Source organism: Amia ocellicauda, chromosome 5 (assembly GCF_036373705.1).
Source record: "Amia ocellicauda isolate fAmiCal2 chromosome 5, fAmiCal2.hap1, whole genome shotgun sequence".
Classification (NCBI taxonomy): Eukaryota; Metazoa; Chordata; class Actinopteri; order Amiiformes; family Amiidae; genus Amia; species Amia ocellicauda.
The window spans coordinates 13,485,817-13,502,994 of record NC_089854.1 but is presented as its reverse complement, the minus strand read 5'-3'; the positions used below and the strand labels follow the sequence as shown (position 1 = coordinate 13,502,994).

The following is a 17,178-nucleotide window of genomic DNA, read 5'->3' as shown; positions in this document are numbered from 1 at the left end:
ATATCAAAACATTATTTTGACCATTATCGACAAAATGACTCATCTTTGTTCCGAGATTTTGTAGGAATTTTTATTGGAAATCCATGTATATCATATGTATCAGTAACATTTAATGCATTTCTTTCAAGCGGAAGCGCATCAAACTAGACCTAGAACAGCAAAGGTGACGTTTTATCAAAGTCAAACTACTTTGCCCATGGGGAATCTCTATCCCCCTCAACAAATCCGTTCCCATAAACTGTGCAGTTATTTGAAGGTAGGCCCTTCTCCTTATAGTACTGTATGGCAGATATGTAGGGGTTTATGAGATATGTTCAAAGGTGGAAGCTTGAGGTTGAAATCACCTTCATTTTCAAACAAGAGATATTTTAATTCATGCCTTTGAAAAGAAACAGCTTGTTAACATTTCCTTCCCAGCTAAGCCTTCGCCAGTTACCTTTAGGACAAAACTGCTTGTGGTCGATGTCAGACTTTCCCTAATTCCACAACGTTCCTTTTTATGCTGCCAGCCTTGTTACGTTGAACACGAAATGGGTTTTATTTTTTACAGTTCAACAAAATCGAAAAAAACACAAAATTCTCTATATTTACAGTGAGGAAAAAAAATGAAGGGGTGGCAAACAGTTTGTGTTTTTTTGTTTTTGTTTTGCCTGTCTGTTTGTTTCTCTCTCTCTGAGAATCGTCCCAATGGCAAACGAGAATAGAAATCAAACTGAAAAGGAAACCGAAAAAACGTAATAATCCAATCAGATCAACTAAAATTGCACAGTCTCAAAGAAGTTTGGAGAATGGAATGGAGATATAAAATCCAAACAGGGTTGATGAACATAGAAGGGAGGAAAAAGGTCAATAGTTCATGGAGGGTGAAAGTTCAAAAGTTCAGAAGACAGTTGAAAAGATGTCTGCCCCAGCCGGCGTTATAAGCTCCTCACACATTTTTTTTTTATAGTTTAAAAAAAAAAATTGTTTGAAAATGAGATATTTTTTTTCCATCGAAATAAAATGGAGAGACTCTGAGTGAAGAGTGACAGGTGCCCCCAACACTATGGCACACAATCAATGATGTCCTGGAAGGTTGAAGAGATGAAAGAGAATTAGGAAAAGCAGTCTAAGAGAGGTAGCCAGCCTTTTTACTTTGTTAATCCAAGTCTGCTTTTGCTTTTCTTTTTTTTTTGATAATGCTGAGGCGTCATGATTTAACATCATGTGATGAAGGAACATGCTGGCCTCATGAGTGCATCCGATGAATGTCCAACATACAAGAAAACTCAAAGAAGTCTGGAATGGTATTGTTTTTGTTTGGCACTCGGGAGAAACAGGAAGGATAGTGGCGGGTAGTGGGGAGCTGGGGGGGAAGTGGGGGCGGGGTTTGGGGCGGCAGTGGTGGAGGTGGTGGTGGTGGTGGTGGTGGGGGGGGGGGAGATCGGGAGTAAACAAGATACATATGAATGGCATTTTGTTATATTGGTCTAGGTTAGAAAGAGTAGTAAAACAAGAAAGAAAAAAAAAAGTAGTGACATGACAAATGTAGTCTAACATTGCTGGTGCTTTTAATGGAAACAAGCTTATAGAATGGCTCATTGAATCCAAGAATGTTAGGGGCAGGGGGCTTTAGTGAATGGAGAGCTTTAGTGGCATATCCTGCCCACAGTCATGACCTTACCAACACCTGGCAGCCCTTCATTTTGCGTTTCGTGATACGCCACACAAAACCAGGCCCTTCCAGTAACATAGAAACTCCAGCTACACACTTCCGCTAACTTTTGTTTTGCGCTACCTAGTGTCACCCAAGTGAGATCAAACTATGCCACATTATCATTTTCGAAACAGTTAAACATGTGAACCCCCCCCCCCCCCACCCAACCTCCCCAAACTATGAGAGGCAACAAACGTGTCAGGTTTTCAAACTTTCTTCTTCTCCACAAACATCACAGAACTGACTTTTGTTTGAGCCTGTACAGACCACACAGCACAGTTCATGGAAATGTAGCATCGTATATTGCATGGGTAATGCTGCTCTATTAGATTAAATGGAGGAGGTTGTCATTATTTGGCACTCTTTCCCTCCCTTTTTATTGCTTGGAAAAAAAAAAGTCAAATTTTGCAATTGTAGAAGTATGAAATTAACGTCTCAACGTAAATAGCAAATTTGCAATGTAATTAAATGGGGGGAGGGGGGGATCAGGTAACCTCTTTTGTGAACTTGCAGTTCCCGAATACTGAAGCAGAAACAGTATTTAGGCTAATGACAAGCATTTGTTCTTGTTTTTGTGTTTTTTCCTTTTTTAAAGATTTTAATTCAATGCTGAAGTTCAAAGAGTCATTTCAGCCATTTCTAAAAGCACTACAATTCATTCCTGAAATACGAAAAGCCCAAAGATGAGCTGATATTAAATTGTAGTTATTTTTTGTGTCAGATAGTGGTCAATTTTACTGTACAATTTAGGGAGATTTTGATGCAAGAAAAGTGATGCCCACTTTTTCCATGCCCATGCGTGCAGCAGGTCGACAGAAACGATGCACATGCACGATTGTCTTGTTCAGTGAACATCTTTAACAGCTTTGCTTTTGGAGGGAATGTAAAGCAGTGAACAGCACATGGGATGAAAAGGAAGCGACTGGGGAAAAACAAAACAAAAACAAACATGCTTGCCAGAAATGATACACATCGCTGTTGTGAAATTCCTGAAAGACCCCCATGAGTGGAAACAGATCGGATAACATAGCAATAGAAGTGCAAACCAAAAAATGCCTCAATAATCATTACTTTGCATCCAAGCTGACATTACGGGGAGGTCCATAACAGTGCGATTGACTAATCTGTAAAGTGCATATTTACAAAAAAAATAAAAAATCTTGTTCATAGATCGCAGTAACTGCTTCAATGTTACAGAGGCCTGTCTCAGTCTACCTGACTTTGTTCAAAGAAAATAACACTGAACACTCCAGATATGAAGTCACATAAAAAATAAAATTAAATAAAGAACAAGACATCTTTAAAAAAGAAACATGTTGTCATTTTTTGTCTCTTACAGAAAAAGCTTACTTTCTAAGCTCATACTACATTCAAGGATTAGATTTTGGGTCTTCGTTGGCTGAAATTTAGTAGTTTAATGCTCTTTTGAAGCCATTTTTTTCTTAAGTGTTTAGTGAAGTGGATGCAAACTAGATTAGAACCCAAGCCTTATAAACACTACATTGTTTTATAAACATGTAATAAAACACATAAAATCACCAGGACATTTTGTAAAACAAAATTAAACTATTTGCATTTTGTTTTTATGTGGATATCTTTTGGCTACACTTTCAAAACCTAGACCTTTTAGTTTGCACTAAACCAAGAGAGACCTACATATATTCAGTTTGAATTTTAAAAAAAAAATGTTTTTTTTTCAGAATATTTGTTCATTGGGGCCTAATGTCTGGACTGCATCCCAACATGTTCAGTGTTGGTGGAATAATGATATTAACAATATGAAAACAAAACAAAAAACAAAAAAAAGTACTCGTGAAAAGTGCTCTATCGTATCATGCAAAGATATGTCTTCAAAAATAATGACACTGTGTTCCTCATTTTTTTTAGTTTTTTTGTTGTCCACGCTTCACTTTGATATCATGCAATATAGACGTGCAAAAAAGAGAACATCTAGCTCCACAAAATACATTTTCTTAACTATAAAAGGCTGCATTAAGAATGCTAATAACTTATTCAGCTCTAAACATGCTATCCTACCTAAAAGGTTTGATATAACAGTGATCTGTAAGTCCCAGTTTTAATGAGCATTCACAAAATGGTGCTCTTTCAGCAGTCTCTCATTTCTGTAAGGTTTTTTCTGAAGATTCATATGTAACAGGGACAGAAACTAAGCCTTGCAATTTTCTTCTTCTCTGTTTTTTTATTTTTATGTACTTTTTGTTAACAAATAATGTCTCTTGGACAATTTCTTCCCTTCTATAAATAGTTTTTGTTTGGCACTTCACATTTTTTTTTTTTTTTTACTTTTTAACTTAAATAGTAATTTTCCCACACATTTATGGATTCAGAAGCTGCAAAAATCTATTTTGGCACAGGTTTAATCAGTTTAACTTTTGTATTATTACTATTATTATCTTTGTTAGTATTTATAATATTTATTACACCTCCTTTACTTTCTTGTAACTAAAACATCTTGCTAGTTAGCAAGCCAGATATGTTTCTTAATATATCACTTAGTAAATAGCAGCATTTTCATAACTTAGAAAATAGTAAGTATGTAAACCTATTCAACATCTAACTAAAACCACAGATAGAATTAAAGGACAAGACAGTACAACATGCTACTATATTGCTTCCAGTGTTCTTCACATTATGTTTTCTACCCCCTGCCCTCCCTCCCCGCTACACTACATTACAAAAGCAACTCAAATAGACATGGACAGCCTCTAACCCTTGCAGAGCATATATTCCAGTTGTAAGGTAGAAACAGAAAAACAAAGCTCTTCTCGCTAGCTAGCTTTGTTGGCACCTAATCCATCTCTCCCATTACAAATTATTCTTCACATTGTGTGTTGTCACAGTTAGAGAGCACAGAATTTGTCTATATTCAGTCTCTGCTCGCGCAATAGAGTGTTATCATTTGACAGTTCCCATCCTTCCGTCAGTACGTCTCTTCGTCTGCCTTGTTAAGTTTCTGGTAGTGTTCGAGTTTTTATGTTACGCAACACAATTTTCCTCTAAGGTCATAATGAATTTGGTCCCTTTTTTTTCCCTAATACTCAACTAGCAGAATTAGAAGATTATGTGTGTGTGTGTGTGTGTGTGTGTGTGTGTGTGTGTGTGTGTGTGTAGTTTTTTGCTGAGTTAAAGGGTGCAAATCATAGTGTCAGTTTTCATTATCCTCTTAAGCCCTCCAGGAGGCTCGCTGGTCTATTTTTAGACTTCCAACTCTTAACCACAGTGGTTCGCCCTTAAAGCATTCTCTCTTAAAACGTGTTCTACTCCTGGACCTGGATTTTAAATGGAACATGAGAGAATGGTCTAATTTAGAAATTGACTAAAAGCACAAGGCCAGAGACAAAAATGTATTTATTTTGTAACGGGTAAATATTATATCTCCTTCTGAAATGCCACAACACAAACGGGTTAAATGTTTGAGTTTTGGAGCTGGGAAGGCTCCATAGTCCCTCTTTTGCTCATATAGCTTAACTGTACAAACCCTGGGCACTGGAAGCCTGGAATGGTAACTGTAACTGACGGAACAGAAATGCAGATTTGAGTCGATGGGAAAACGATAAAACCCCATGCTGGTAGTCCATGGCAACGGGTGACTCTTGGGCCAGTCGTCAATGTAATTGGCTGGTGTTGCGGGTGCGGGGTTAATCAACAGTGAGTCGACAAATGACAGACAGACCTAGTTGTCCCTGCGCTTGGAGAGGGAGCCTAATGTGCTGTAAGACCGAGCAAAACTGGTGTCTATTGAGGTGGACACTAGTTACAGAGTTGATACTGAGACGTGGTTAAGTGACAATGTCGTATCAAAGCTACTACAGCCATTGAGAACACGCAACTTGGTTTGTGGTCATATTAGCAGGCCAATAGTTGGCCCAGTATAGTCCAGCTATATGAAGTCCATAAAACTTTCGAGTGCTGAATATATACCATCAAACCAACACATATTGACTTGTTTTCTATGAGTCTAGTCAATCGAGTGAAGCTTTGAACACCAGTCCTCTTTTCAAATGAAGAGCAGTGAGGGGAAACTGGAAGAAAACAAGCTCAGGTTCCAAGTGTGTTAAGAATGGGGGTGCAGTGGGGTACAAGGGGGGTGAGGGAAAGTGAATGACATTGAATGGAAAGAAAGAAGCCTCCTTACCAAACAGCAGATAAAAGCCTTTCCTTGTTGCTGTGTCAAGGGAGACCTATTTTAAACAGGAGAATCCGACATTATGTTGAGTAGCTGGTGGAGTCAGGTAAATGAACTGTTATGAACTTTAGGAGAAGATAGTTGATCTTCCCAGTGGGTTGGACAGCCAGAATGACCTCTATCCTTACACAAGAGAATTTACTTGCGTGTAAATAATTGCATGTTTTGCATCACCATTGCGTAATTGTAAAGTTGGGATTTTTCTCAGCACTGACCTGCCTTACATGACCCAATATCATACCGTTATACTTTCTTCCTTGATCTCCATTAAACTCCCACTTGCCAAGTTGATACCCATTGACTTTTTTCAACCTTAGCACCAAGGAGGAGATACCCAAGATATGTGTCTCAGGCTCATATGTGTGGCATACTGATCACTTCTGAGTCTTGTCGGCTATCTCTGGAAGTACAGTATTAGCCATCAAGAGTCTGCCACCAAGGTGGTCTCTCTCTGTGTTTGGCATATTAAACCACCACGAAACACGAAGCAAAAGGGATACCTGCCGACTTCTCTGTAATTTCTCTCTCTCTCTCTCTCTCTCTCTCTCTCTGTCTTCCTCTCGGATTAAACCCGTTTCTATAATTTTGCCCTTCGACAACACTAATCCCTCTCATTTTCAAAGCTGATTACAAACGCCTCTGTACTTGATTCCAAGATCATTGCCGGAGAATGAGGATAAACTCTTTGATATATCGAAACAGGGTCAGTATAAGATTGAGGATTAGGATGCAGTTAAGTAAAAGAAGGGTGAGAAAGGCTGGTTTGAGAACCCCTGCTGTCGAGGGGTTTGATCACGAGGCCTACTCGAAATGGAGAATTCTGTGCTATGCAATATGCCTCACGTTATGCTATCCTTTCTCTCCAAATCAAATAGTAGGAATAAAAAAAAAAAAGCCAACATCATGTGTTGTTCCATCTGCTGCATTTAAGTAATCAACCAGAAGTGTATGGCATACATTTCTTCAGACGTTCGAGCTATGTTCAGGGTGTTTGTGAAATCTCTTTAATGGTTACTCTTTGAGCAGGCATGGCACCCAGCCATAAAATGATAATCAACAGTACGTAGTGCAACAAATACAAAATCCAGTGTATTCCGACAGTAAATAATAAAACTACTAATACAAAAATCTGCAGCAGTGGGTACATTTAGTGTGGATTTTGTCCAGTGCAAAATAATCCCAGTGCTGCCTTCCCACAGTTCACAAACTCATCACATCATCAGTGTCTGGACTAGTAATAATAAAACAAATTACAAGGAATTAATCCAATATATAAAGCAGAGCAGACTTCGATCTAGTTCTGTAAAGCACCTCTGGGTTTCTACCTGTCACAGGCACTTGTGAACCCAGTTTTCAGGTGTTCACCACAATTATTTGTTGTCTGTGAATCTTTTCATTGTACCCTCTACTTGGATGACTAATGTTGTTTTGCTTTAGGATTAAGATTAAATGGAAAGAGACTGATGCAACTTAATAAGGAAGGAAAGCATTTTTCTTGGTTGCATTCTACCAATAACAAGGGGATATCAGAACGATATCTCTCATGTTTACCTCCTGCCATATTGAATCCAAGAAGATAGAATAATCATGTTATGCATCTGTATGCATTACGAGAGAGAGAAAGAGAGAGATGAAGAGCTTAACCGGGAGCCATGCTTCAATTTTATAATGGGTTATGGTAGGTATATCTCTGCTGTAGCACCAAAGACAAGACCTAGCAACCTAACAGACAATTCCTGCACTACAGCTACATTATGTGTGGGTGTGTGTGCGTGTGTGTGTGTGTGTGTGTGTGTAAAGAAACCTAAGCAATTTATAGTTTTCTCCATCACTTGATTTCAAATCTGACCTTCTGCATATGACCTTTGAACTCAACACTCAGTGCCAATGACTACGGACGTTCTCACGGGGGTTTAAGTTATACATATATTACGCTATGTGACAAACTATTTAATTCATTTATATATATATAAAAAAAATTAAATTAAAAATATAGTTTATACATTCATGTCAACCTGAATTCACAGATTTTGAAAAACCCTAAAATACTTCTTAGTCTTCATGAGTGAAATCATATTAATAAATAATGATGATGGTGATGATAATAATAGATAATAATAATAATAATAATAATAATAATAATAATAATAGTAATAATAATAATACCAGAATGCGAACCCTGTAGAGAAAATGCCACAAACTATGCTTTCTGGTACCAGTTCAGGATTCAGAGTCAAATTTCAGTCGTTTTCTAGCGCCACACTCAAAAGATAACCTCTGAGACAAGTCTAGCATTCTATGGTGTTTGTGACGTTGAAATTCGTGCATAAGCAGGCACCTATTTGAGTCAGCTTCCTGAACCAGATACTAAAGAAACTGTACTATGAGCCACCGGCAAAAGCCTTTGGCAAGAGCACGTCCCACCCCCCTCTTTATATGCCCGAGTAGGCCCGGGGAAGAGGAGGGGGGAGGGGTGCATAGGTTGAATATCCTTATTTTTCAAAGCAAACACTTGTTTGCGGCTTTGATGGACTTACAAGGGGGAAGGGGACGGGGAGGGGAGATTGGGACTGAAGGCGTAATATTTTCAAAAGAATAAAACAAAGAAAAAAAAATACGAGCTACAGAGAAAGGGATAGGGGGAGTAAACCTGGGAGCAACCCCAGGAACTTTGACCCGGCAGCGTGCCGGTTTGAAATGCCGTTCGCAACCGTCCAAAGAACAAAAAAAGAAAAAAAATCCCCAAAAGATCAGGATTTAAGTAAGAAAACCATATTTACATATTACACATTTTCTTGGTTTCTTTGACACCTTTTTTCCTTCTGTGACGTTTTTTTTCCCCCACGTCATCCTTTTCTTAAATACTGAAACATGACCAGACGTTTGGATGATTTGTTTTGAATTTCTTCCTTCCTTTTTTCTGTAATCTTCCCCAGCCCCCATTTAGATTTTTATTTTCTCCTTTTTTCCCCCCATTTTAACCCACTTTCTGTGGGTTGGTAGCACGCACTCCTTGCTCATATGTGATCCTCTGGCTGATGAGATACTGAGCGGCTTGCGTGGCAGCTGGCGATCCAGTTATGGTAACTTTACGGTTCCGGGTGCCAGGGATAAATTCCCCTTTTTTCGATATCTGGATGCGGGCGCCCGTCAGCTCTTGGTATTCCACTAGCGTCTTCCCCCCTTTTCCTAGGATGGCTCCCACTAGATTTTCAGGGACAGCAATCTCCACCACATCTTTCGCTCCTTCTCCCAGCTTCTCAGTGGCCAGGAGAGAGCTGGCCACCAATGGGGACGTGGCGCTTAGGTATCCGTTGGTGGCCCCAGTGGCTGCCGCTAGCGATCCTAATGTGAAGCCGCCTAGTGTAGCTGCGGGGTGCCCGGCGCTGGTAGAGGCATCACTGGCGTAGGATGCCAGGAGGTTGGCTGCGGCAGCAGCTGCGGGGTTTGCACTGGCTGCCACTGCTGCCAGGACTCCAGAGGCGGCAGCTGGATTGAGACCCAGACCCAGGGAGTTGGTGTTGTATCCGTAACTGGCCAGCGTGTTGAGGGCTGAGGTGATGGCAAGAAGGTCGTTCCCTGAGAAACTTGACATGGTGGTGGGGAAGGCGCCGACTCCAGCCAGGCTGGCTTGGCCCAAGAGGCTGGAGGCTGTGGCAGCGGCGGCAGCGGCAGCGGGCAGGACCTCAGCTGAGTTGGCGTAGGGCGAGCCGGTGGGGTTGGAGTTGGCCACTGGGCCTGAGATGTTGGAGTAACTGATGTTCAGGCAGCTGCTACTCTGGGGATCCTCCTGGATTTTCTGCACGATGATCTCCACAGCCTTGCGGTTTTGCTCTGGCTCCCCACTGATGGTCACCACGCGCTCCTGCAGGTTGATGCCCTCTGGCTTCTGGGACAGCTGCACCCAGGCCCCCGACTGCTCCATGATGGCTTTGACTGTAGCGCCTCCCTTCCCGATGATCAGTCCTGCTGTGCTATTGGGCACAATGAGCTTGGCCTGCAAAACACAGAGAGAAAGGGAGAACAAAACAAGGAATGGGTTACTACATTCATCTTTTGCCCACTGACAATAACAACAACACATCATAATCTCAAGAGACAGTTTGTTTCTAAAGATGGGAAACTGGGAGATTCTCTTTAATATTTCAGCAAGGGTCATTTGTTGATGATGCTTCCCAGTGCGACTTTAATGTATCTGGTCCTCAGTTGACCGGGCCAAAGAAGATAAATTTGAAAGAATGTTTAACTAGCACTTGCCGAGCCCCCTCAGGTCTCTTCTTTGGAGTGTGAAGTGAATAGGTTTTCATTTTATCAAGCGGCAAAAGAAATATGAACAAAGACGTATACCATACTGTGATGCTGTTAAAAACTTCCCTTGGGCTTACAAACCCCATCCTCCATTATCAATTTTCACAAAAGTAGATGCACTACACAAGCTGGTCAACAGATGGATGCATGGAATCAGCCACAGGGAATCATTTTTCATGTTCAGTAGACCCCAAGCCACTTTATACAACAAGTGTTTGAATGAACTTGTGTACTTTAATTCAGGCACTGTATCCTATGTGTCCTTACATGATACTGCATGGACCAGAAGATGTTTAAAGCTTGTGTTCATTGTTGAAGCCCCCCCTTTCCTCTTCCAGCCAAAAACAAATCATTCATCAATTAAGATTTGACTGCCCAGTCTCTGACCCCCCTGCCGATAAGACCTCTGATAATTCTGAGCAAAACCTGCCACCCAAAGCAAGTGAATCAAAAGTTGTGAATTAGGGTCATTCTTTTTTAGAATTAAAAAAGAGAGTGTCAAAGTGAGAGAGAGAGAGAGAGACTGAGAAAAGAAAACATTCACTGTTGCAAAGCAGGTGCATTTTAAACCTTTCAGAGGGGAAAAAAAAGGTTTTTTTTCCCTTCTTCTTTTTAAAACCGAACCATGATTCACTGGATACAAAAGGGCTCTCCATGAAAAGCATCCACTCCCAGGGGCTAGTGTTACCTTGGAAACGCAGCTCTAGCATTCATGAGAGACTGAAAGAGACTTGGAGCAATGGGTAGCAACAGAGCAACAGCCCCCCTTCCACAACTCGCCCCCCATCCCTGCAAACACACACACACACACACACACACACACACACACACACACCTCCCCAAGCCACCACAACCCCCCCGTCAGAACAGAGATGGCGAGACAGAGAGTAGGAGGAATGGAAAAACACAAGAGGGAGAGAGGATAGTGGAAATTGAAGTATCTCTGAAATGAGGGAAGAGATATACACACCGAAGCCTGTTTTGGTTTCCTTTCCTTCTCTTATAGCTGTACTAGGAATGCAGAGAAGGCCACACATTCAGAAGCCTTTTTTGTGTGTGTGTGTGTTTGCTTTTACAGAAAGAAGGAGGATAAAATAGAGGAGCCGCTAGCATGGTTAAAGAAAAGAAGGGTGGGTGGTGGTGGAAGCAGGGGGGGAGACGGGCGGGGGGGGGGGGTAGTAGTTGAGGGGGGGGGGTTAAGAATGAGCGTGGGAAGACAGGTTGAAAAAAGATAAGTAGAATGAGGGAAGGAGAAGATGAAGGGAATAAATGAGAGAAAAAATATTGGTTTCAGGAGGCTGTGAGGCTGTGTTGGAGCCCCAGCCTTCGCTTTTCCTTGGGGAAAGATTTACGCATTGTCTAGCAGGGTTTGCAACAACAACAGCAACAAAAAGGGACCCACTAACATTTGTTTGAATGTTCAAGTCTCTCAGCAACACCTTCACAACTCTACTTACTGCATCTAAAAAACAATGCTTTCCTGATGGCTAAAAACTGGTGTTATTATTGTGGGCTCTAAAGTCAAATATCTTGATTTATGAGATAGTTCTTTTTTTTTTGCTTTTTTCTCCTTTGTTTCTAAGCACTCCTTGAAAAATGAAACCTAGCTTTGGTAGCCTTGACCTTAGAGGGCAGGGTAGGAAGGGACCATGGATGTGGTGATATGTGCTGATCAAACTGAGAGAAAGCTTCTAACTGAATTCCACTTCTGCCACAGAACAAAAGGGGGAGACATGCATGTATAATCCTTGAATGTCTTTGAGATGGTAGGGATTTTCATTTGAACTTAGTTTGAATCTTTGCATGTAGAGGGTTTTAAGTCAGAATCAAGCATCACTGACTTGCCTTTCTTTTATCTTCTATTTTGGCTTATTCTGCACCATCTTTTTAAAATGTTACCGTATTTGTTCTCCCCAGGAAGCTCCCATTTCCATTCATCTTCTGAGTGTGATTTTTTTTCCCATCCCTCTCAATGTTGGTTTTACGTTTGAAACTGTGATCAATCCTTTATAGAACAGCCTGCCTCTTCAATTCTATGGCACATTCTCTTAGCTCATCCTCCACCCTTTTCAGTGAAAGAGAAATGGCTGCCATTCTGTTAAGTGCATACAGGACAGCCCCCCCCCCCCCCCAATAAATATAATAATACATTTATAAAAATAAAAAAAAGCATATTGAATGATCACTTCAAGTCATGCCGGTGCTGCTGAAGTACCACCAACTCTGGAATGTGCTTTCTGCCCCAGGCAACATGATGTAGCACCTGAACAGCCTGAACAGAATGAATGGGACACCCCAGTTCTGCACTGGCCGCTGCCGATTTATCCTGTGATTTATTGGTGATGTAAAACGCTGGGAGCTGAGCAGGACTTTTTGCAGTGCAGCAAATGACCAGCAGTAGGAGATGTTCAGAAATGGGCATAATTGCATCCACTGGGGTTGCTGTTATAAGTGGCAAAAAAAAAGGCATGCATTACATAAAATGAAATCATCAAGTTGCAGACAATTGTAATCAGGATTACACAGGTAGCTATTATTATTATTATTATTATTATTATTATTATTATTATTATTATTATTATATAGGATAATATATGTTTTAATGTGTTTTGCTAGTCTGTGATTGAAATGCAGCTGATTTTACTAGGGACGAGAAAGAGCTGCATCGACAGATACGGCTGTGTAATACTGCTGAAATGTGCCTTAGTGCTGACGCAAGCTCAGAGAGAGGAGCAAAAAAAGGAAAAGAAAGAGGGTGGTTGGGGGGGTTGCAGGAGAAACTGCTGTCTCATCAGCTACACAGGACAGGTAGTCCTTGAGGGCCCAAGGAAGGGATGAGTGACAGGACGTGTGTGTGTGGGCGCGTAAGTGTGTGAAAGCTTAGGATGAGATAATACACCCACACTTTTTTCCCCTCGTTAATAAAACACAGAGAGAAAAAATATATACTCTAACCAGACCAACATGAAGTGGATGGACTGGAGGAAGGACTAAACTTTTTTGGTCCTACAGCTAAGATTCAAAATTAGACTTCTGGAACACCATATGACAATATTCATTGAGAAGTCTTGTAGGAAACTGAAAGTAGAAGTTGAGATTGTTGTTTCTCCTCACTGACACACCTACAGAAGATAGATGGCAATAATAACGTGCTTTAGTGTTCAGAGCTCTGGAAGTCAAATCCTGCTGAATTTCAGCGAGTGAGTAAACAATACTGAATGGCAATCTCCTGGCGCATTCTGTCCCTGCATGTGCCACTGCTCACCAGCTTAGACCTGCAATTGCACAGGAGCTTACGGTGCAAGCTTTTACACTTTGATGTCTTAAGCACCAGCCTTCAGTTTAATCACAGGCCTGTTGATCCCAGGGCTTAGCCGGCAATCCAACAGATCTGTCTTTGGTTTCTGTCCGATTCCGTGAAAAAACAAGGGTTAAAAATAAGTGTTCTATCCCATCTCCACAGTACTGAGTCTTTAAAGCCAGTAAAAATAAAGAAAAGCATGTATATACAGTGAGGGAAAAAAGTATTTGATCCCCTGCTGATTTTGTATGTTTGCCCACTGACAAAGAAATGATCAGTCTATAATTTTAATGGTGGGTGTATTTTAACAGTGAGAGACAGAATAACAACAAAATTCCCTATCAATCAGCAAGATTTCTGGCTCCCACGTATCTTTTATACAGGTAACGATCTGAGATTAGGAGCACTCTCTTAAAGGGAGTGCTCCTAATCTCAGCTCGTTACCTGTATAAAAGACACCTGTCCACAGAAGCAATCAATCAATCGGATTCCAAACTCTCCACCATGGCCAAGACCAAAGAGCTGTCCAAGGATGTCAGGGACAAGATTGTAGACCTACACAAGGCTGGAATAGGATACAAGACCATCGCCAAGCAGCTTGGTGAGAAGGTGACAACAGTTGGTGCGATTATTCGCAAATGGAAAAACACAAAATAACTGTCAGTCTCCCTCAGACTGGGGCTCCATGCAAGATCTCACCTCGTGGAGTTTCAATGATCATGAGAACGGTGAGGAATCAGCCCAGAACTACACGGGAGGATCTTGTTAATGATCTCAAGGCAGCTGGGACCATAGTCACTAAGAAAACAATTGGTAACACACTATGCCGTGAAGGACTGAAATTCTGCAGCGCCCGCAAGGTCCCTCTGCTCAAGAAAGCACATGTACAGGCCCGTCTGAAGTTTGCCAACATCTGTATGATTCAGAGGAGAACTGGGTGAAAGTGTTGTGGTCAGATGAGACCAAAATCGAGCTCTTTGGCATCAACTCAACTCGCCGTGTTTGGAGGAGGAGGAATGACCCCAAGAACACCATCCCCACCGTCAAACATGGAGGTGGAAACATTATGCTTTGGGGAAGTTTTTCTGCTAAGGGGACAGGACAACTGCACTGCATCAAAGGGATGATGGACAGGGCCATGTACCGTCAAATCTTGGGTGAGAACCTCCTTCCCTCAGCCAGGGCATTGACAATGGGTCGTGGATGGGTATTCCAGCATGACAATGACCCAAAACACACAGCCAAGGCAACAAAGGAGTGGCTCAAGAAGAAGCACATTAAGGTCCTGGAGTGGCCTAGCCAGTCTCCAGACCTTAATCCCATAGAAAATCTGTGGAGGGAGCTGAAGGTTCGAGTTGCCAAACGTCAGCCTCGAAACCTTAATGACTTGGAGAGGATCTGCAAAGAGGAGTGGGATAAAATCCCTCCTGAGATGTGTGCAAACCTGGTGGCCAACTAAAAGAAACGTCTGACCTCTGTGATTGCCAACAAGGGTTTTGCCACCATGTCGAAGGGGTCAAATACTTATTTCCCTCATTAACATGCAAATCAATGTATAACTTTTTTGAAATGCGTTTTTCTGGATTTTTTGGTTGTTATTCTGTCACTGTTAAAATACACCTACCATTAAAATTATAGACTGATCATTTCTTTGTCGGTGGGCAAACATACAAAATCAGCAGGGGATCAAATACTTTTTTCCCTCACTGTATATATATGTAGTGTGTGTGATGCCTGTATATAATTCGCTACGTATATTTACCAGGTGCACATTATTATCAATATGTTTAGTATCAGTGTTGTAGTAATATCTTGATCTGTTTTACATCACTTTTTTGGAGATGGAAAGCTTCATGCATTTTACAAAGTATGGTAATTGCATTTTTTAATGTTTCCCTTTTCCTTGCATTTGAATCTCAGGTCCACTTGAACTGAAATCGAGCCCTATCCACATGTATTTCACTTAACATGCAGACACACAGTGTTTGAAACAACAATAAACAAAAGGGTGTTATTCACGATGAGAGCACCTACTGAATTATCCAGCAAGACATCTTTAAGTACTGTTTAGTCTCCTTGAGTCCTATTAATCCTGCCTGAGAACAAAAGGTCATTTAATGCAGACATAAACAATCATTTTTGCCTTTGAACTAATTTGTGCTGGCGCATCATTTAATTTTTGTTTGTATTTGTTTCCCGGAGACAACGCTGCTGTTTGTCATGACAGTTTTTTTAGTTTGCTTGGCCCACTTTTGGTTCTTTTTTTTTTTTTTTTCGCTCAGGCTTTTAAGTTTTTCTCTTTTTTTACAGCCCTTTTATTACATTTTGTAAGAAAACAAGCACCATGCTCACCATGTGCAAATGTGTCCCAAAGAGATTTGTGTGTGAAAAAGATGCAACATTTGTAGGACAGCTTTGTGTTCCTGTGTTAGAAATAGTGAAATTCAAATACTGCAAAGAAATGGGTGGGGTGTTGTTTCCAGAGTATGTATATTTCAACTGAATAATCAGATTATTTAATTGTGTTACCACTTGGGCACAGACATTTCTGGTAACACAGAGTCTCAAAATCAGGGTGATTGGGGAAGTTGTTGTTTTCCTGTATTAGAAGTTCTCCTGAAGCTTAACAAATAGGAGAAGCCTCATTGCAATGACTGTTTAATCTTTTAAAAACCAAATCACTAACTACTTAGTGAACAGCAACATCTGTTGGCCTTCATTCCAACCCCTTATCTCCTTGGAGAAAACTCTGCATAAACAATTAATTTATTTGCCATCCTTTCCTATAGAGACAACATTAATCTCTGTCATGGCTGGACCTTATCGCTTCATGCACAGTGCTGGTCCTGGCTTTGTTTGGCACTCAGCTGGCTTGTTTCCCGAATCAAGGCCCAGGCTCCTAAGCGGCCCCACGAGGCCTACATGTCTGGCAATGCTGGAGTAACTAAATATAGCATATCCTTTTGCAGAGGTTGGGCTGGCTCTAAATTAAGTCATGCTATTGTTTATGGAGAACATAAAATATTAATGTGGGATGGAATGATATCAAATGAATAACCTGGGATTTTAAGAAATTAATTTAGATATGTACTGCTCAGTTGGCAACGGTAAGGCTAGTATGAAGCAAGATGTCTTAGCAGTGACTGACTTATAATGCCATCTTATGGTAATAATAAACTTAAATCAAGTTTTGTATTTGGTACACAAGGCAAAGCACTACAGACACAACACTGTTCTGAAAAAAATGCTCTGAAAGACAGTGAAATACCACTTGCATAAAGTGACTGTGTCAACTGCATCCATTTTAACCTGTTGTTAGAGCACCACCTGTCACAGGAGATTACTTTAATCCCAATCCAAAGGCATCTGTCGTGAAATTTTTTTTCCTCTCCAATAAATATTTAATTCATGTATATTTAATATTTAATTCCCTTTCATTCAAATACAGACAGTTACTAATAACCTAATTTCAGCACAGGACATGAAGTCGGGCACACAGAAGTCCTAGCCACCCATCGAGAATTGGAATTATGAAATACTGTGCAGAGAAGCCTTCAATTTCAAGGGATTTATAGAGTAGGAATCCTTCAATGAGAAATTCTGGTTGTAAAATCTACATCACTGCAATCTGAAAAATGCCTCAGGGAAAATAACCAGAAGTTCAAG

At 40.8% G+C, this 17,178-nt stretch overlaps 1 protein-coding gene across 1 annotated transcript in view; it reads right to left on the bottom strand.

Moving 5' to 3' along the window:
- Window positions 1-3,962: 3,962 nt before the first annotated feature.
- The window catches only part of LOC136749525 (RNA-binding protein Nova-1), a 51,486-nt gene continuing 38,270 nt past the window's right edge, over window positions 3,963-17,178 (bottom strand). The window contains exon 4 of the mRNA XM_066703922.1: window positions 3,963-9,900. Within this exon, the coding sequence (XP_066560019.1) occupies window positions 8,881-9,900 (1,020 nt within the window). The 3' untranslated portion in view covers window positions 3,963-8,880. The remainder of the gene's footprint in view (window positions 9,901-17,178) is intronic.